The sequence below is a fragment of the Dermacentor andersoni genome, chromosome 2 (genome assembly GCF_023375885.2).
Source record: "Dermacentor andersoni chromosome 2, qqDerAnde1_hic_scaffold, whole genome shotgun sequence".
In the NCBI taxonomy this organism is placed as follows: domain Eukaryota; kingdom Metazoa; phylum Arthropoda; class Arachnida; order Ixodida; family Ixodidae; genus Dermacentor; species Dermacentor andersoni.
This window is the reverse complement of record NC_092815.1, coordinates 182,718,005-182,738,947: the sequence shown is the minus strand read 5'-3', so window position 1 is coordinate 182,738,947 and position 20,943 is coordinate 182,718,005. Positions and strand designations below refer to the sequence as shown.

The window sequence follows — 20,943 nt, the reverse complement described above, 5'->3', positions numbered from 1 at the left end:
AACGGGTTCCAACATACTAATTAGATAATCTTGATATGGTGACTTTGTGGATGAAGCGTATTCCAGTTTTGGGTGAACATAAGTAAGACATGCTAGTTTTCGTACATTAGAAAGCGCATTACGCAAGTTCCTGCGAAGGTAGAGACCAACTAAGAAGCTTTGGATGAGACAGTTGCTGCCTGCATTGTCCAGGACAAGTTCGATGAAAGATGAAAGAAGTGTGAGCAACAGTATTTTCCAAAGGGTAGCACTACTTACTTATCGAAGCGAGATCAGGAAGCCTTAAAACACGCACTTATAAAACAAGATATAAGGAAGAAGCATGTGCGGCAAAGCTAGGGAAACGATAAAGCATGTTGTATTAGAATGTGAATATATCTGCCCAGCGGTAGAAAGGAATCAGTTGCCTCCTTCAAGCCCTTGGGTTCAGCGAGAGCAGGGGAGCAGTAAACATGTTCGCCATACAGATTAGTAAGAGGCGATTGCAAGATTGGTGGAAGTAGGGAAATGACAAAAAACTGAGCCATACGAAAACAGAGCAGAATACGGATTCAGAAGCTTAGGTTATGGGAATTTATAGTGGGTTTTCGTTTCCTTTTTTTTTTTTGAACATAGGTATGGCATTAGGCAATAGAATAACAAGAGATTGGTGGCGCAACCCACCACCCCGTTCCAAAGGGGACGCTCATAACATCCATCCAGCCATGTTTTCTGATGAGAATAGTACAATTGAGGACACTTCCTTATATTTCAAGAATTTCAGTACTTGCGAGTGTTCGCCAGCACGCCCCCTTAGGCTCTAAAATCTTTTAATGCAACAAGAAAGGAAAATAAGGATCAGTAAGAATGTGGTAATATTATTACAATTTTTTTCTCTTTCCTTCCATCTTTTGTTTCTTACTTCTTTTGTGGTATCACTGATATTTCTTGTTACTTGCTTTTCCCGTTATATAACTGGAAAAAATGATTTACATAGCTGACTCAATTTCGAAAAAAGATTACTCTTTCTCATTGTAGCTTTCAGAGTGTACAGATTCAAGTGCTGCGATGCGCCTGTAACTGAACGTACTGTAGTATAGATAATTACACTACACATAACATACGACATCCTCACTACGCGACGCATAAGTTGAAGATCTCTAGTAATTTATCTAGCCATGCTCCGAGTAGCATAACTTGCTCTGTGAGCAGACGTATCTTTTTCAAAGGGGAACACTAATTCACCCAAGGAAACACGGTCTCTCTGCCTCCACTTCAGTGGGTAGTGAAGCTGCACACAAATGGGTAATGGAAACTCGAAAAGAAACAAAACTCATTTCGATCACATATTTTTTTAGATTAAAGAAGCCCTGTATTTATCGTTCTGAAGAATTTTCTGTAGCAGGAAAAGAAATATTCTGTTTCATTTTTTACGCATTTAATTTTTACGTTGTATAAGAACACGCGAGCACACGTGAACAGGTGTGTACTGTTTGCTGCTACACGTAAATAGGCGTAACAATCCTAAAGCAAAAAAAAAGGAAAGGTTGCAAGCTTCACCCAAAAGTCGAAGCAACGATTGTGTCAGCATTAGTGGACAGCTACGCGAAGTAAGTATAGTAGATTTATCGGCGCCGGCTCACCCTCGCACGCTTTCACTCGCACATGCAGCATAGAGCGCGGCGGCAATTTTCTCGCCCTTGGTCTTTATACGGAACCTCACGGCGACGGCGACGACAGTAGTGCGCCTGGATTGCCCGTACAACTGCTATCGCAATAAAATATGGCTCCGCTTCTTCAAAATCAAGAGATCTCGAAAGTGAACCGTATGGCGCTACAGAGGTAGTTGAATACAGTTACAAGCAGTTCGTTTGGAGAGCTTCCGTAGCGCGTTCTCGTTGAGACAATAACGGTTCTTGTTTGTGTTGCACAGCGTGAGGACCTGATCCCACCAACTAAGCCAGAACGCAGTGTATTCACCACCACCGTGCCAATTGTTGTGCACCACGCAGCCAGCGGAAAGCAGACTTCAGCGGCTTCGTGTGGATGTGGGCTGCCCTGAAGTCCGGCGACATAGACTTGTGGGACGAGCACGTCAAGAAGTTTGTCGAAACCGAGAGGGTGTTCTACTCCATGCTCGACGACACGCAAATTAACGAGACCAAGTACGAGGTGCGTTCTTGCGCGTGTGGGAAGCCCAAATTTTTATTCGATGGCCTCTCGCCGGGGTTGCGCATTGCAAACACAAACGCATACACACGGTGTTAGATCACGTGGCAACAATGGTTCCTGCAAATTACCGCATTTTCCGAACTACAGTCCACACCCGGTGTAAAGTCGACAGGGGCCAATTAGGGTATATGAAATTTTTTTTTCTGTTTTTTGTTGTCTACACCCGCTGTATACAAAGGCTGCAGGGACGAACCAGTATGCACTAGAGAAGCAAATATTTTATTCTCAACCAGTAAAAGTCTAGATAGTAGTCAATAAGTAGTAGCAGCAGTAGTCAATTCTGAACCTGTCAATCACCGTCGTCGGGTTTGTCAGAACAAAGCGAGTTGAGCAGTACACCAATGCACACCGCGAAATCGTGTGACGGGCTCCCGGGAGAATACTCAACGTCACGCGCATGACATGTCGGTGTCGCGCGCACTGCACGAATAGCCGGCGGCGCAAATAACTCTAGTGTATTTCAGTGAAACGCAAAGAGCGCAGAACCGCTCCTGTGCCGCTTGGAAATAAAAGAAGGGAAAGGGAGAAGCGGTGGTTTTGAAATAAAAGGTGGTGGGCTCTCGGCTTCGATATGGTGGAAGGCATACGCGAAAAGTCTGCTGGACCTGTGGCAGGCGGACTAGCTTAAATATTTGAAAAGTTTTTGGGTCCTCTTCTGTACAATAACACGAACTCTGTATGATTTAGTCGCAAGATTAATAAACAATGGAACCACTTCCTCGCCTCCATCGTCCCCATGTATAGATCGAGTCCGCACTATACAAACATCTGTACTTAAACTAAGCAGATATTAACAAGGTTTTAATGATTATTTTTAACCCGCAGTGGTTGCTCAGTGGCTATGGTGTTGGGCTGCTGAGCACGAGGTCGCGGGATCGAATCCCGGCCATGGCGGCCGCATTTCGATGGGGGCGAAATGCGAAAACACCCGTGTACTTAGATTTAGGCGCACGTTAAAGGTCCCCAGGTGGTCGAAATTTCCGAAGTCCTCCACTACGGCGCTCCTCATAATCAAAATGTGGTTTTTGCACGTAAAACCTCATAATTTAATTTTTTTAATTATTTTTTATTGTCAAACTGTGCTTAGTTGCTGTATAACACTTAACCAAATCAAGGTGGCGCTGCCCCTACGTACTGGTCAAAGCAACTGCAGAGAGCCTGCGATGCGAGGAGCAAGCATAGTCACCCCGCACCCTTTCAGGACGCGAGCGTTAAGAGTCGTAGCCCATATCGAGTGGCATTGCCCGAGCTTCTGAATATGTGCCCTGTGGTATATGCTATGGAACCTGGTGCCCAGAAATGCTTAGAATGCAAGTTCTTCATTTTTGTTCGTGCAGGCACGCATCAAGGCCGTGATAGAAGCCAGGGTCAAAGCCATCAAAGCGCCAGAAATAACACCCGAAAACGCGTGAGTACAGGACCATGTCGGTGAGATCTGCCCATCTATAACGCTGCGTTAGCAAAGTTACTGGTCTACTGAGACCTTGAGACATCTAAATCGTGGAGCATGTTATCTGGAGTATCTCAGTCGCTTGAGCAGTTTCTTCTGGTGTGTTCTTTCTTTTTGCTGGCTGCGTACATTTACATGATTCGAGCTTAATACGAGCCAAATCTCACGCGGGTTGCGCAATGTCGACGCATTGTCGTTCTGACGACGAGGTTCTCACTTTTGGTAAATTAGCATTCGTTCTTATTTTTTTCTTCTTATTTTTTAATCGGACAAATCTGTATTAGTGTTCCAAGTCAGTGGACGATTGCTATTGAATTGCGGCATAACATGTGTCGTCTGGCTGACGTGCGACACAGAGCGTTAGCGCAAGGCGCACACGATGCCGTTGACGTTATTAAAGCGAAAGCCTTATCTGTTTCGTTGGGAGGTGTCCTAGAACGACCTTTTGGCCAGGAAACGTAGAACCACGACCGTACAGTCAGGACAGCACAAAAAACTTAGTGCCCTTCCACTCTGTGAAGGACGACCAGCGAAGCTGTTGTGTTCTTCTAAAATAACGAAATTATATATATATATATATATATATATATATATATATATATATATATATATATATATATATGTGTGTGTAGTCATATATGACTACATAAATGCAATTAAAGCTTCAAAACAAAGACGCCCTAATTCACCGTAATCCTCCTTCATCCACCTTAATTGGTGGATGGAGTACCTCCGCCGCAGGTCGGCACTGTATTGCACAATCTTCGGGACCGGCCCGCCATTTTCTGTGTCGACGCGCCTTTTTTCTACCCCCCCTGTGGACGCACGCACTTTTGATAAGAACTATTTGTTGGTCAGAACCTAGCTATATACAGCTTTGCTGTAAAAGTATCACATGGTCACAGAGACGCGCTCGTGCCACTGCTCGAGCGTTCGTGTCGTCGTCATCTTCATCCACAGCTGGCTTTCGCCTTTGCGTCTCATAGGCGATACCTAAGGACACCAGGGAGTTTTCAGCGAAGCTGTATCTAGCTACCCTCCGGCTGTGGTCGATGTTCGTCCGTCTATTCGTTGCGTCGGCACAAAATATTTTCGTCTCCAGTTTTGGAAGCTTTGGAACTGCCGACCTCGGTCAGTAGTTATGCGCAAAGGGCAACTATACCGCGACACCCTCGTAGCAACAAATGCTTCCGCCACTGTTTAGGCCGTGATGTCTAGTATAGGGGTCACCTCAGGCGAACTTGAGTACCGGTTGACACACGTTAGGAGGTACTTGAAACCTTGGCAGGGCGGAAGAGGTCCCGGCAAATTTAAATGCATGAGATCGAAACGGCTTTCTGGTGGTCGAAACTGCTGCACCACTGAACGCGTGAGCCAGGTCACTTTAACGGCTTGACAGACTTGGCAGCTTCCTGCCCAGCTTCGAACAACTTCGTTTATGCCTGACCAGGCGAAGCGGTCTGTGATAAACCTCTGTGTCGCTCTGATGCCGGGATGGCTTAGCCCGTGCAGCGAATCGGATATCGGCCGCTGAAGGTGATGGGGAACGAAGGGGCCAGGAGCTGCCTGCGACATGTGTCGCACGTGACCAATGTTGTTGCGTGAAGCGGCACTTCCGCAATCTGGAGCGACAATGCTTTTTCCCGCAATGGACGCCACTCAGGGTCGTTTGGCTGGGCGTAGGCTAGAGCTTGGAAATACACAGGGCCAACAGGCATAGCGTCGATTCGCGATAGTGCGTCAGCTGCCTGATCTTCGGTCCCAGAGATATGGCGGATGTCCGTAGAAAATTGGGAGATAAAAGAAAGTTGCCGAAGCTCACGTTCTGAATACGAAGAACTGTTGTTCTTGAAAACGAACTTTATGGCTTGTGGTCGGTCAGAATACAAAAGCTACAGTCTTCGATAAAAAAAACTGAAAGGCTTGACAGCGCAATAGATGGCGATCATCTTCCTCCCAAAGGTACTGTAGCGAGCTTCTGTAGGTTTAAAGCTCTTTGAGAAGTAGCCCAGCAGCCTCAAGTCTGTGCCATCGTGCTGCTGAAGTGCTGCACCCACTCCCATGGTCATAAGGTCAGTGCTGCACCCACTGCCATAAGGCGAGTTGGCGCGTCGGGCAACGGATGATTCACCACCACTGTAGTCGTCAACCGCGTTTTGGCTTCCTGGAAGGAGTGTTCGTGCTCCGAGGACCACTGGAAAGTAGGCGCTTCCTTAAAGTCGCGACGCAGCAGGTAGGTAAGCGGCTGAAGAACTTGCAGACGGCATGGTATGAAGCACCTGTGAAAATTCATGAGCCCCAGAAGCTCGAGCAACTTTCGGAAGGAGGTTAGAGAGGGGAAGTCCTCGATTACCCGCACCCGTGGTTCCGGCGACTTGATGCGTTGGGGTGAAATGTGATGGCCGCGAACATCCAGGGCTTCAACTGCGAAAGTACATTTCTGTGGCTTCAGGACCAGGCCGTGTTCATCCAGTTGCTCAAACAGATGGCGAAGGTGCTCTTTGTGCTCTTCGTCTGTGCGACTTGCAATGAGAATGTCGTCAAGGTAGACAGAAATTAATGCGAGTCCGCGCGTAACCACGTCCACGAACCTTTGAAAAGTCGCGCCACATTCCTCGAACCGTAAGGGATACGTGAAAAACTAAAATCGGCCAAATGGAATAGTCATTGTTGTTTCCGGAAAGTCGCTGGGTTCGACAGGAATTTCGTGGTACGCGCTCACCAAATCAGTCGTGCTGTATATTTTGGTTGCTGTGAGACGAGCGCCGAAGTCATGTGCGTGGGGAAGGGGATATTGATCTGAAGTAGCGGCGGCATTCAAAGCTCGGAAATCGCCGCAAGCTAGATGGAGAAGTGATGACCACTTGCTAGGGGAAGGACCAATAACGCTGAGCTGAAGCATGTGTTAGAGCTCACGCCTGGTGACTTGAACCTCTGTCCAGCAAGCCTCCTTGCCGCGCGGCAACAGGTGGGCCGGTAGTGGTGATATGATGCGTCACTTTGTGTTTCACGGGCAGCGCATCGTTTCAGGGCTTCATGAGTTGCGGGTACTCAGCAAGTATCTTGTTGTGCGTTGAGACCGGCCGAAACTTACAGATCCCAGATGAGGTGATGTTGGACTGCAGGTTAAGTAATTTGATGTCATCATTTAGGTGGCGATCGCGAACACTCACATCTGAGTTGAAATGGCTGAGAAAGTCCGCTCCCCGTATGACAAAGCTTACGCCGGCGATCACGAATAACGAATAAATGTGAAATGCTTGACAGCGCAATAGATGGCGATCATCTTCCTCCCGAAGGTACTGTAGCGAGCTTCTGTAGGTTTAAAGCTCTTTGAGAAGTATCCCAGCGGCCTCAAGTCTGTGCCATCGTGCTGAGAAAGTCCGCTCCCTGTATGACAAAGCTTACGTCATCTGTGCAAGCTTACACCCATCTGTGCAAGCGCCGGAGTCCGATGTCTAGCGTTATTGCCCGGAGGCCATACGATGCGATGGCAGTGTTGTTCACTGCGTGGAGCATAGGCGCGGACTTGCCGCGTCGGCGATCAGCGGCGGTGGAGGGAATGATAGAGAGCCCGGCTCCGGTGTCGACGAGGAGTCGGGTGCCGGAGATGCGGTCGACTACGAAAAATATATGGGCGGCTTGCGCGAGGGCCGATGTCGCAGCCTGAGAGCGGACAGACGGCTGGCTTTGCTCAAGAAGAAAAGCAAATTTCGCGAGTGGCTTTGGTGGCGCCCCTGTCGGGCGAACAGGTTGTAATCACCCCCACGGCGAGGCAAACTGCATTTTCAAGAAGCGGGGACAACGAAGTGACGTTAGCGACTGGCCGGGGCGTTTCCCGTCCGCGAACAGGGCTGAATGCAGCGAGTTGCTTTTTCGCAAAAGCGACGGTCGTACCAACGCAACTGCCGCGGCGAGTCTCCAGGTGCGCTGCGAGACTGTGAAGATGAATGGTTGCGCCGAAGTTGGTCGCCAATGTTACCACTCGTAATCATCTTCTCCAGTCCACTAGTAAGGCGGTCGATTGTTTCCCCGAGGCGCGAGAGTCGGTCTCCTGGCTCTGAGACTCTCGCCGTGGTGATAGGTAGCTGTAACGCAGACGAGTAGTCTCATATGCGCTCAGCTAGTGCAGCTAGCGGATCGAGACTAGTCTCGTCGGAACCCGCCATCACCATACGTGTGGGCAGTGCCGCAAGAATAGCTCACGCAAGATTGGAAACTGGCTCTTTGTGGAGTGGCCGCCCACAAACACTGACGCGACCCGTGCAAAAGTGGTGACGGTCGTTGGTCGCCGAGTTTATCGGAAAGGAGCTGTTGGGGCCTGCTCGTTTCCGATGGCTCGAGGCGCTGCAGGACTGCGTTTCAGGTCGTCGTATGCTATGGCCGAAGGCGTACCCGCTAGCAAGTCGTCTGTGGCATCGGCATTGTAGGAGGGTAATGCGACGACGATGTGCAGGTACCTTGCTGTCTGTGATGTGCTAGAGTTGAAAACGGGCCTCTACTTGCATTAACCAAACTCGAGGATTCTTGAGCCAAAGGCTGGGAAGCGGAAGCTCTGTGGCGATGACAGGAGACGTAATTGTGGCGCCATCTCTGTCAGCAGGAGTAAGAGCACCGTCGTCCATGGCTAGTGTTCGAAAAAAGAAAAAATGTGTATGTCCCGGGTCACCACTTGTTGAGAGCTCGGCTTAGCGGAGGCAAGTAATACACGTTTTGACAGGCTGAGAGTGGGCAGACGGCTGGCTTTCCTCAAGAAGAAAAGCAGGTTTCGCGAGTGGCTCTGGTGGCGCCCCCGTCGGGCGAACAGGTTGCAATTACCCCCACGGCGAGGAAAACTGCATTTTCAAGAAGCGGGGACAACGAAGTGACGGGCGGTCGCTACAAACACTTCCGTCATGCCGATGGTTGGGCGCGGTCATGAATCAGCTGAACGTCTACACTTCGCTGGTTTTGTTCGCCCAGCGGGGGAGACCGGCATGCCTTGCACGCCTTCTCCGCTGGGGGCGCTCGTGACATCACATGAATAAAGCCCCTTAAACTTCGTAAAGTACTGCCACGCTTTGAAGAATGCCGCCTCCTCCTCGCGCGCTCTGGCCGAGGCCGATGCCGCGTCGCTATTGGCCTAACAGCATCACGTTGGCCCTCGCGCCGTGCATCAGCGCCATTTTTGCTCGAGGAGCGTCTACGGAGTGGCGAGGAGCGCATGTTGGCGCCGTTGCTACGCTCGAGCAATGTAGGCGGCGGTACGGTCGAGGAGGGAGCGTGAAAAAGAGGAGAAACGAGGAGGGGTGAAGGCGGAGGAGGAGAATGTCGCTACTTTAAAAAGTTTAATGGGTTTTACACATGAAGAGGTTCGCTCGGCTGCTTGGTGAGGTATCGGTTTGGCTTTCGCGCCTTTTGTTTTCCTTGCTACTTAAAGTTCGAATTTGCAGACCAATTATAGTATCACGCGCCTAACAGGAGGTCTCCGGAACCTACACATTCCATTACCTTGACATGGTCGAAAAATCACCGGAGTTGCCATTTAAGGTACAAGTTAAAGAAGGGGTCCCAGAAAACTGCTTTCCGGAACAGCGCAGGGGACGGCTTCGGAGTCTCAGTTCGCATTATCTATTTGCGCACACTGTTTTTGTTGTGGTAAGTAGGATTTTAATAATAACGAAGCCTGGTCCCAAATACCGCCTATATTAAGCTTTCTGAGTAAGATACTGTGATTTTCAAGCTCGAAAGCCTTAGAGAAGTTTATACAAATGCGCCGCGTACATTGCGTTTATTTTCAAGCTTTAGAATTATGTAGTATTTCTATTCTAGCAATGCGGACTCGACTGACTCGTATTTAACGAAGCCAAATTTCGCTTTCGCTAATGTATGTCTATTTATAATATCTGATATCCGACAGTGCAGAATATTCTTTGGAAGCTCTCGAAAAAAATGGAGTAATCCCGCTCTTAAGGTGGGTGGCCAGCGAAGCTGATTAGATTAGCGCACGACACAGAGGTGACACAGAGTTTTGAACAAAAGTACGAATATTTATTGACTTAATCTGTGGTCATCGTGACGATACAGGTACGCACACACATTCGCGTATCACCTCTGTTAATAAAGCTCGTATGTCACTAGGACAATGAATGGCTCATACCCCCGCAAACGCGGCCTCCCAATTGGGACAAGTTACATTCCACGCTGGAATAATAAGCGCCAACGTACACAAGCTGTGGAAGAAGACAACGACGACGAAGGCATGAGCAGTGGCACGCGCGCGTTCGCGTGGTTGACGCCGAGAATTTTAGCGGCCCTTTTTGAAAAAGTTCTACAAAACATGTCTTTCTTCAAAAATATCTGTCCTTACCCTTTCGTCTGGGACCTGCTTGGGTCCCAGGTGTGATAAGGGTGGTTCAAGGGCACGTTACAGTTCCCGAGCCGGCAGGGATTTGCGCCACTGAGCTTGGACCGTTTCTGCACTATGAGCAGGATCGGCCCACGCGCTGGTAGTTTCTGCACACAGACGTGCCGAAACTCCGGATCGGAGCCGCATACTGCTGCGCTGTAAAAACTGCGGCAATAACCCATCTCACGATGACTGTCTACGGTAATGCAGAAGCATTGAATCAATATCGACGCCACGCTTTGCCACCGTCGAAACGAGCCACACATGAGGCGTGCACTGCAGGCGGAATTCCTCCTTCACGCTTCTCTAGGAACACTCGGGGCCATCTAGCACCGCGGCCGCCCTGAAGCCTGCTAGTGGCCACCGAAATGCATGGTGCGCGGGTGCGTCCGAAGCCTGAGAAACGCGTCATGCTTAAACCGCCCTCCTCTATCGCTCTCCTTTTTTTTTCTGGACACACTGCGCCATCTAGTAGCACTGCCGAGAAGCCCGCGCGTAGCCTCCGAGACGAGAAGCGTGGCGCGTCGGTGTCTGCGAACGCTGAGAATCGTTCCCTCGCTCGGCCGCACACTCAGCGACCCAAGTTGGTGAGAGGTTCATTGAAGAGTGACACATACCCGGAGCGTTACTGGCGCAGCTCGTTAAAGCGCTGGCGAGAAAAGCGTTTATTTAAAAGCGGCATACACACAGTGCATTTGTGGTGCAGCCTAGTAATGCATCGAGTTGCCGTTGTTGGAATCGTACCGCTGGCACGAGTTGTTGGGGTCTCGGTTCTGACGCCCGTTATTGCCAATGGGTCGCAAGCCCCAAGGGTAGCGTTGGCCTGGCGGCCTGGGGCACTGGAAGCATCCGAAGGTCCCGGCAAAGCATGAGAAGACTGGTAACAGAACAACTTGTTTATTCTAACATAGCAAAAGAGCGGCCGGTCAGGTCGACCGGAGTGGAGAGACGGGAGAGCACGTAACTCAATAGTACAAATCGGAGCCTCTCTCTGGCGTCCGGGGGCAGCTGCTCTTATACCCTCGGCGTCGCGGTCCAAAAGGGAAGGAGGGAAGGTCACGGGATGAAGGTCACGGGACGGCGCAGCAGGGGCCCACGACGGCGCGAGCGGTTGAGCCGAGAGACCTCCAGGCCCCTCCTTCGGGGAACTCCGCTCCCCGGCTGCCGCGCTTTGACAAGCGAGGGCACACACACACACACGCACACACGAAGACACGTGGCACTGAAACACGCCTGGACACGCTTGGCGGGTAGGCGTCGCGGCGGCGTCGGACGGGCCAAAATGTCCGCCGCTTTGAACAAAGCCCCGGCGTCCGTTGCATCCGCGCCGGCATTACCGCGCGTTGTAGGCGAAACGTAACAGACCGCCCCGCCGGGGGAAGGAGATCCCGATGGTCAGGGGACTGCATCCGCTGTCCGGAGGGATGTCGCTCGATGATGCTCATAACCGAAGTTGGGCGTCCCTGGGCGTTTCTTGAGCGCAGCGCACAGAGAAGGCCTCGTTCTCACGTTCAGGTGCACACAGGACACTGCAAAGTGACTTCGGGAGAGGTGACATTTTTGTTCTCGTTTCCGGCAAGCGTTAGAACCACGCCTGAAAGTCAACCGCTCAGTCAGCAAGCACGGCACAACCCTCACTAAGCCCTGCCAGGCTCTTTCCCCTTTTATACTGCTGCCTAGTTCCTTACAGTAGTTTAGCAGCACTCAGAACGCGTCCATAAATCGGAAAAATTGCACTAAAAAGCACATCATCACTTTGAAACACTACACAAAAGCAATAAGTTAAAAAAAATCCTGCCTCAGGAAGAAAAACATCAGTAACAAGCAATTTTGAGGCTGATTCCCACGTTAGGGGCTTCGACTTAAGCCATCGGCGTTACCGTTGAGACTCCCCTTTTTGTAACGCACCTCAAAGGAATATTGTTGCAAAGCGAGGCTCCAGCGCAGGAGGCGGCCATTTTTGGGAGAGATGGTCTGCAGCCATTGGAGAGGGCAGTGATCCGTTTCAATGATAAACCTCGAGCCAGCTAGGTAACATGACAACTTCTGAACGGCCCACACGATACACGCACACTCTTTCTCGGTGGCGCTATACGCCTGCTCACGACTCGTCAGCTTACGACTAGCATACAGGACGGGGTGTTCTACTTCTCCATTTTCCCGTTGGCACAGTACAACGCCCATGCCTCGCTCACTAGCATCACATTGAACAACGAACCCTTTTGTGTAGTCGGGCGATCGTAGCACAGGTTGGCTTGTTAGGGCGCTCTTTAGGGCGCTAAAAGCTCTTTCCTTCGTCTCATCCCAGACGACTGTTTGCGGCTCTGTCTTTCTTAGAGCATCCGTCAAGGGAGCCGCGATATCAGAGTACCTGGGGATGTACCTCTGATAGTAGCCGGCGACACCTAAGAACGACCGAATATCGGTCTTCGTGCGCGGTCGCGGGAAGTCTCGCACAGCGGCCACCTTTATTTCAGAGGGGCGGCGACGACCCCGACCAATCACGTGTCCGAGGTAGACAACCTCGGCCTGTGCTAACTGGCACTTGGGAGCCTTGACTGTCAAGCCCGCATCGCGCAGGCGGGTTAGCACTGCCCGCAAGTGCGCCATATGTTCAGGCCAGGATGCGGAGAATATCGCTACGTCGTCTAGATACGGTAAAGCGAATTCTTGCTGTCCCCGCAACACTTTATCCATGAGGCTTGAAAAGCAGTATGGCGCGTTCTTCAAACCAAAACTCAAAACTTTAGGACGGAATGTCCCCATTGGTGAAATGAACGCCGCATACCTACTAGCCTCTTCTGTAAGTGGAACCTGCCAATAACCCCTGACAAGATCTAGGGTGGAAATAAACTGAGCGCTACTCACTCTCTCAAGGCGCTCCTCGATGTTAGGGATCGGATAAATTTGATCCTTAGTGATGGAATTAAGCCTGCGGTAGTCGACGCAAGGACGAGGTTCCTTGCCCGGTACCTCAACTAAAATCAAAGGGGAGGTATAATCACTCTCACCCGCTTCAATAACACCGAGCTGTAGCATTTTCTTTACCTCAGCCTCCATAATATCGCTCTGGCGGGGTGACACCCGGTACGCCTTGGATCGTACTGGCTCTGGGGAGGTAAGTTCTATGTCATGAGTAAGGACAGAAGTCCTACCAGGCCTCTCAGAGAACAGACCTTGAAACTCTTGTAAGAGCTGGTGTAGTTCGGTTTTCTGCTCAGGCGACAGCGATGCTTTACTTATTAAGTCACTAATGACTTGATCGGTGTCTTTCCTGTTCGTCACTGAGCCTAGTCCCGGAAGCTCGACCGGAAGCTCTTCTAACTTTCCCGCATCGGGAATTTCCTCTCCAGTATCTGGTGCCTTTAACGCTACAGGCTCAATTTTATTCCGTTCGGGCGTGCTCTGAATACTAGCTTGCTGCGCCTCTGACCCTTTTTCATCGTTCAACAACGTCGGTCCCGCAACTACCGCCTTTGCAGCGAGCTCCCGAACCTTCGATCTGGTTAAGGCCTGAACGCTAGCCTCACCAAGCAAAAGCCCCTTCTCGCGCAGGAGGTGATCGGACCTGTTCGAAAATAGGTACGGGTACTGGGGGGGCAGCATAGAGGACACTGCGGCCTCCGTCTCAAGTGCTCCGAAAGGTCCTTCAATAAGCACTTTTGCTACCGGCAGACACACGCTATGAGCTTCCACTGCTTGCTTGATCCATGCGCACTCGCCCGTGAACATATCGGGTTCTACGTAAGAGGGGTGAACTACATCCATTGTAGCTGCGGAATCTCGAAGCACTCGGCACTCTTTCCCGTTCACGAGGAGGTCTCGCATGTAAGGCTCGAGAAGCTTCATGTTCTCGTCAGTGCTGCCTAATGAAAAAAACACGACTTTTGGTTTTGTTTCTGGGCACTGCGCCGAAAAGTGACCCGGCTTCTGGCACGTATAACACAGGCGCACTTGCCTCATCTCGAACCGCTTTCCGCGTTCAGCTTCGGCTGCCGCCGTCTCCTCACGTTCGGTCGGACACTGCGCCGAAAAGTGACCCGGCTTCTGGCACGTATAACACACGCGCACTCGCCTCGTCTCGAACCGCTTTCTCATGGGCGTGAACTTCGGCCTCTCAAACTTGGAGCCAAATTCACCCTTTTGACCGTCCTTAGCTCCGCGAGCCCGACGCGTCACAAACTCCTCGGCTAGCTCAGCAGCTCGAGCCACCGTACTAACGTCTGGCCTATCCAAGACCCAGTACCGCACGTTCTCAGGTAACCGACTATAAAACTGTTCTAGCCCGAAACACTGCAGAACTTTCTCGTGGTCACCAAACGCTTTCTCTTCTTTGAGCCACTCCTGCATGTTTGACATAAGCCTGTACGCAAACTCTGTATATGACTCACTTCTGCCTTTCTCATTTTCCCGAAACTTCCGACGGAACGCCTCCGCTGACAGCCGGTACTTTTTTAGCAGACTCGATTTCACTTTGTCGAAATCCTCTGCCTCCTCTCTCTCCAAGCGAGCGACTACGTCGGCCGCCTCGCCGGGTAGCAAAGTGAGCAAGCGCTGTGGCCACGTTTCCCGAGAGAACCCCTGCTTCTCGCACGTTCGCTCAAAGTTAACCAGGAACAAACCAATGTCCTCTCCAAGCTTAAACGGCCGCATCAGGTCAGTCATTTTGAACAATACTCGTTCTCCTGCACCGTGTGCCTGACTTCCATTACGAGCGCGTTCCATCTCTAACTCGAGACGCTTCATTTCCAAAGCGTGTTGACGGTCGCGCTCTCTTTCTTTCTCTTGTTGCTCTCGTTCTATCTGTTCTTTACGTTCCTGCTCTTGTCTTTTTGCCGTCTCCCTCTCCTCAATGGTCTCAAGGCATTCCGACAGCTCGTCATCCTCAGCTTCTAACTCAAGAATAGCCCTTAGCAGTTCTGGTTTTCTGAGTTTGTCTGAGACATCCAGACCCAACTCTCTTGCAAGCTCCAGCAATTTCGGTTTGCGCAACGACTTCAAATCCATGGCTGCTCTGAATGCTGCTTTCTCTACTGCCTACTATTGTCTTGCCGCAAACTAACCCGGTAGCAACGACAACCACAATTACCAGCTCTGTTTCTAACACTAACAAAAGCCTGGCAAAACTCAGAAGAAGAAAGTCCCGCACTCACCAAACCTCGCAGCCAAGACTTCAGCGCAGTCGTTCCGCTGCAGGCAACCAGTCATCACACAGGGCTCGTTGCGCTGCTCCCGGATGGTCGTTGAGCTGCTCAGCATACAGTCAACCGCATCTCTTCGCTGCTGGCCTCCGTTGTCGCGATCTCACCGCTGGCAACCAGATGTTGGAATCGTACCGCTGGCACGAGTTGTTGGGGTCTCGGTTCTGACGCCCGTTATTGCCAATGGGTCGCAAGCCCCAAGGGTAGCGTTGGCCTGGCGGCCTGGGGCACTGGAAGCATCCGAAGGTCCCGGCAAAGCATGAGAAGACTGGTAACAGAACAACTTGTTTATTCTAACATAGCAAAAGAGCGGCCGGTCAAGTCGACCGGAGTGGAGAGACGGGAGAGCACGTAACTCAATAGTACAAATCGGAGCCTCTCTCTGGCGTCCGGGGGCAGCTGCTCTTATACCCTCGGCGTCGCGGTCCAAAAGGGAAGGAGGGAAGGTCACGGGATGAAGGTCACGGGACGGCGCAGCAGGGGCCCACGACGGCGCGAGCGGTTGAGCCGAGAGACCTCCAGGCCCCTCCTTCGGGGAACTCCGCTCCCCGGCTGCCGCGCTTTGACAAGCGAGGGCACACACACACACACGCACACACGAAGACACGTGGCACTGAAACACGCCTGGACACGCTTGGCGGGTAGGCGTCGCGGCGGCGTCGGACGGGCCAAAATGTCCGCCGCTTTGAACAAAGCCCCGGCGTCCGTTGCATCCGCGCCGGCATTACCGCGCGTTGTAGGCGAAACGTAACACCGTCCTTGAGGAACCCTTGTGGCGTGCGCTTGTTTCCACTCAGCATCGGAGAAATTTAAGGGATATTTTTCTTCGCTGTAGAGTGCCACGTTCCCAGAGGCACATACTCAGGTACCCTAGTTGGCGACAAAGGCGTTCATTGAAGAGCGTCACACACCTGCGGGCCCTTAACCAGGGACCCAAGTTGGCATCGGAGAGTTTCATTGGAGACCAGCACAGGCCGAGTGGCCTATATTTATGTACTCATATGAACATACGTATGCACCCAGTGACCTATATATAACCACATGTACGTACTTGTGGTCTCAAAATATTATTTGAGAAGTTGACAAGTGATAGTAACCATTCAATTAGGCGAAAAAAAATTGTCTGACTTTATTCAAGCGAATGCAAACATTACGTGGGTTTTGTCCAGCTAAGTGGCACTTGCATATTTATATTTTGGCACAAGTCACATGAACACATAGTACGGCGTAATTATCTTTAAGTTTTATAAAATTTTGAAAAATAGCTTATTGCAGATACCATAATTCTAGTCATTGAATTGGATTATTCGGAGGGGCGGAGATTACTTGTATGAGAAATCGAAACACATATTTAACTAATGAACAAACATTCGCTAATTATATTTCGAATTTATTACTTTACGGCGTATTGCAATTTACCAATTCTAACCGGTGAGTTTGCAGGGTGTGTCTACATAGAATGAATTTACTGAACGATGCCAGTTGCTAATAGGCGCCATAAACTTGCCGTAAAAATGCGGTCTGCCACTTAATTTTTTTAACCAGACGCTCTTTTATGCATCAAATCACATAAGTAACTGCAATGCCCATGTATTTCATTCCTGACTTTGGGGAAATTTGGTGGTCGATAATACAGCTCAAGGACAAGAATTATGCAATCTGTCACAGGAGGGTTTTAATATTTTCGCAAAACTTAAAATGTATCACCTTGTATATGAATAGACAGATAAACAAGAAAACTCGCTATGTAAGCCGAAAGGCGAAGCACTGATTGCGACAGCAATTATTAGACGGCTATACGAAGTAAGAATATTAGCTTTATCGGCCGTATAAACTTGTAAACATTCGCTTACCAATGAAATTACCAAGCGTGGTACCACGATCTCGCAATAATGAACGTATCTCACTCGATGACCGCGGACACCCGCTGTCAGCACGACGGCGGGATGAATTCCCATTGGCGCTGCCTCTCGCTTCAAGACGAACTGGGCATGTGACAACACAGCACCCGCAAACCCATAAGCTTTCTAAGATCGGCTAGCCTTCGAACCCAACGCACATTACCTCCAAGATAAAAGCGCGCTGCCGGTCTATGCGTAGCTGCGGTAGGAGAAGTGGAATCGCGCCCCGCTACCTTGCAGGTAGCTGCATGACAGTCGGGAGACCTAATATTTACATTACTCTTAATGAATAATTCAGTTTCTCAAATATTATACTTTGATGAAAGAGTCAGTGAGAAAATTGTAGAGCAACGTGACAAATTACCGATACAGCTTTCTGTTTTGCTCAGTACGTGCTACATATACGTGTTTTTCAGAGCGGGAAAGAAGCCCGCGAACACACACGCAAAGTGGCCCCGAGGGGCCGGTCGCCTGGAAGGTCTCCTCGGTGTGCTGTTTAAGCTCAGGCCTCGCGTGCTTCCTATCGCTGCGATTGCTTCGCGCGAAAATGAAAATAAGAAATAGAGCACATTTATTGCTGTGCATTTAAAATGTCTCTGCTTCCTAGGATACACGTTTCACTTTCGTGCTATGGCCAGTTGCTCTTAAAATGGAATCAACCGATTGTTTTCTCTGTTGTTTCACACTGATCGTGTGTGTGTGTGTTTGTGTGCGTGTGCGTGTGCGTGTGTGTGTGTGTGTGTGTGTGTGTGTGTGTGTGTGTGTGTGTGTGTGTGTTACGTTAAATTGCGTAAAACTCCGGTAGTGCAGCGCAACGTGCTTCAGTTTCTCCTGATGGCCTAATTTCCACTCGTTTTTCTCTTATACAGTCAGAAAGCACCTGTCCTGCTCGCCAACCTGGCGTGCGAGATCGGGATGGGGGAATGTAGCGCGCTTGTCCCCGATAACGTCACTGCAAGTGGACTTGACAATGCCTTCGATTCGTGAGTAGCAAACACCACAATATATTACACTCGGAGTAGAACTGGCGTTACTCCCAATTTCCGTCTCCCTTTGAATGCGCTTGAAGACAACTTTTTTTTTTCAAGAGCACGCCGCATCTTTGCCGTGTAAGAATCGCAAGCTCAGCATCACCTTAGCTTCCAAGGGCTTCAGAACTCCCATGGGGAACCAGCGCTGGAGCTTTTACGACGCCTGCAGCGCCACCCTGGCGGTCAGAACGTGCACAATACAGCCGCTCCCGCGGACGAAAATTGCTACTGGTAGCGGTGTTGCGTGCGCTGAAAGTCGAAGGAAAACAAAAGGACGCCGGCGGGGCTCTTGCGTATACAAGTGTCACAACTACGTCGGAATGAGGGAGGATGTATCCTTCTGCGTTCTTTCATCTAAACCCTACAAACTAGAACGGAGGCGGCGTTGCATCCAAGCAGTCAGGCGAGCGGAGTAAGTTCCCGTCTTGTCGCCCTGTCAAGCGATGTCGGGCTGGTTTCTAAATCGAATTTCGCGTGTGTGCTTGCTTTATTCGATAGTGAAGACGGTCAGCTGTGGCAGCCAGTTCCAAACAGCAGAATCTGCAGTCGGCATTTCGTCGGAAACAAAATGAGCAATAGCATGCACCATCCGGCATGTGTACCGACCATTTTTCCTTCGCAATACCACCGCCAAGCTCATTGCAATGCCGCCACACGAAGCAAACGATACGAAAGGTAAATAGTTTCCATTCATTGACAATTATTACGAAGCAAGGAAGCTGCCTTGTAATACGAATTGTGTGCGCATACTGCCGGCGCACGCGCGACTAAGCCGCCTATGTGTTTTTAAATATGCGCATGCGGATGAGGACTCGGCACTGTGATGCATCCGGTAAAATTGTGTAATGAGTGCTAAATGTACCCAGGGTTGTTACGAATCGAGCAGCGGAGCACTCAAACCTTTGCTTCCCCGAGTCAGCTGATGCGATAAAGCTTTCTTCTCCATTGACTGCTGTGGCCAAGTAACATCAGAATTTCTTATGTCTAGCCAGAGAAGTATGGAATGTCCTCAGGCCAACTAATACTTCCGAAACCATAGCGCAGCAAGACCGGCGCCGTAGCTGCTAGATTTGCGAGGCAGGCTGCCACACAAGCATGGGAACGGCACACGGCGCAACCGTTAAATAAACGCACGTGCTCTCCGCGACACACTGTGAAAAATATATAACGCTTAAAAAGCTTCTTTCGTCATTTCTTCACTTGATGGCGCTAGCTTCTTTACGAAAACTGTCGACTTGAAGCGGCACGAAAACGGAAACATACAAACACTATGTGCGAACTATGAAACGGCCGCGGACGTGTCGTCTGGTCGAGAGGCTGGAATATGACGCGTTTCGTCGCCAGGACGGCGCGCAACGCACTCTTTTCGACACGCCGCCTACCCAGCGCTGGTTCCCCATAGAGCAACTGTTACGTATCGATTAACGCAAATGCCCACTTGAACGTAAGCCGTCACTTCGTATCGGTTTTTTGGCGCCACGTGTTTCTTGAAATGACACCTACAACACAACTTAGCACGAGAGACATGAGAGCAAGTAACATGCGATTATACTAGCCCTGAATACTTGAAAGTATTCAGAGCTAGTGTACCTGAATCCCAAGTATCCTGAATCCCAATAGGGCGATTAAATGCAAAGTCGTGGCAGCGCTTTCCACTTGCCTGCTATTTCATCGGCACTCGTGTTCACAAGAACGTCCTTAATACGCTAAAAGCCTTCGTAAGTGCAGATCACAGGTAAGAGGAGATCACAGCCAGACCTCGCGTTGGATATTTTCTTAGTGAAGGCAGCTGGCCAATGACAAACGGCGCTTACGAACTCATAGCTTTGTGAGTTTCGCCCCTAGATTTCTTATATCTTTATCTGTGTGTCTCGTAATGCGATCCCCTGTCCTTTCGGGGCCGCGTGCCTCGAATCGTAGTCGGCGGAATCGGTTCATTGCAGTGTTTGCGGAGAAGCCTATCTAATTATGCTGACCCTACTTAGTAATTTTTGCACTAGTGTGTAGTGCCTGCCGAGGAACCGGTTCGATAACTTCGTATTATTAATGTTATGACGCTCGCTAATAATACCGCTGGCGTCTGAACATCGCGATTCATAAATACGTGCCATTTTCGCGATGTTTGTTTTCCGAGTTCTGAAAAATACAATCGCTCTTTGTTATTCGTCCTCAGCCCACGCGTGCTCGTGGAAGATGTTGCGTTTGCAGACCTACATTAAGCAGCTTTTCCTGTTACACACCGCCGGTTTATGCAATGCGGAGAAAGCGCCCCGCGTGTGGTCGGGTGTCATACAGGTGGCGAAACAAACGCGCGTAACGTGCGTTCGGTGCGCCACCTACAGGCTTTAGATTGCTATACCGACAACAACGGGAAGTCAATGCTAGACCTTTATGAGCAACATAACCTCGTTATCCTGAATACACGGCCTAAGTGGGAGGGGAAGATCACGTGGGAAGTGGGAAGCCGGCAATCGGCCATTGATTACTGTCTGATGACAGAACCAATCCATGTTAAGTTGAGAGAAATGGTCATTGACGAGGAAGGGTATAGCAGCATAGGGAGTGACCATAAACGCATCATTTTGAAAATGGGATATGTAGTTGGGAAAGAGAGCAAGCAGTGCAAGATGGCCAGTCCACATTTGAACGCTGAACAAATAACAAATATATAGTCACCAGAGTCGAGGAAGAACTTTGCAGATGGTATAGAGGGGGAATAAAAGTTTCCAAGTGTAATAACGGCAGAAATACGGAAAGAGAG

The 20,943-nt window shown here is 50.1% G+C and overlaps 1 protein-coding gene across 1 annotated transcript in view; it reads left to right on the top strand.

Annotated features, from left to right (window-relative positions):
- LOC126540846 (uncharacterized) overlaps nt 1-20,943 on the top strand; it is a 97,723-nt gene that overhangs the window by 45,583 nt on the left and 31,197 nt on the right. The window contains exons 11-13 of the mRNA XM_050187674.2: nt 1,992-2,151; nt 3,549-3,619; nt 18,021-18,134. Of these exons, the coding sequence (XP_050043631.2) occupies nt 1,992-2,151; nt 3,549-3,619; nt 18,021-18,134 (345 nt within the window). The remainder of the gene's footprint in view (nt 1-1,991; nt 2,152-3,548; nt 3,620-18,020; nt 18,135-20,943) is intronic.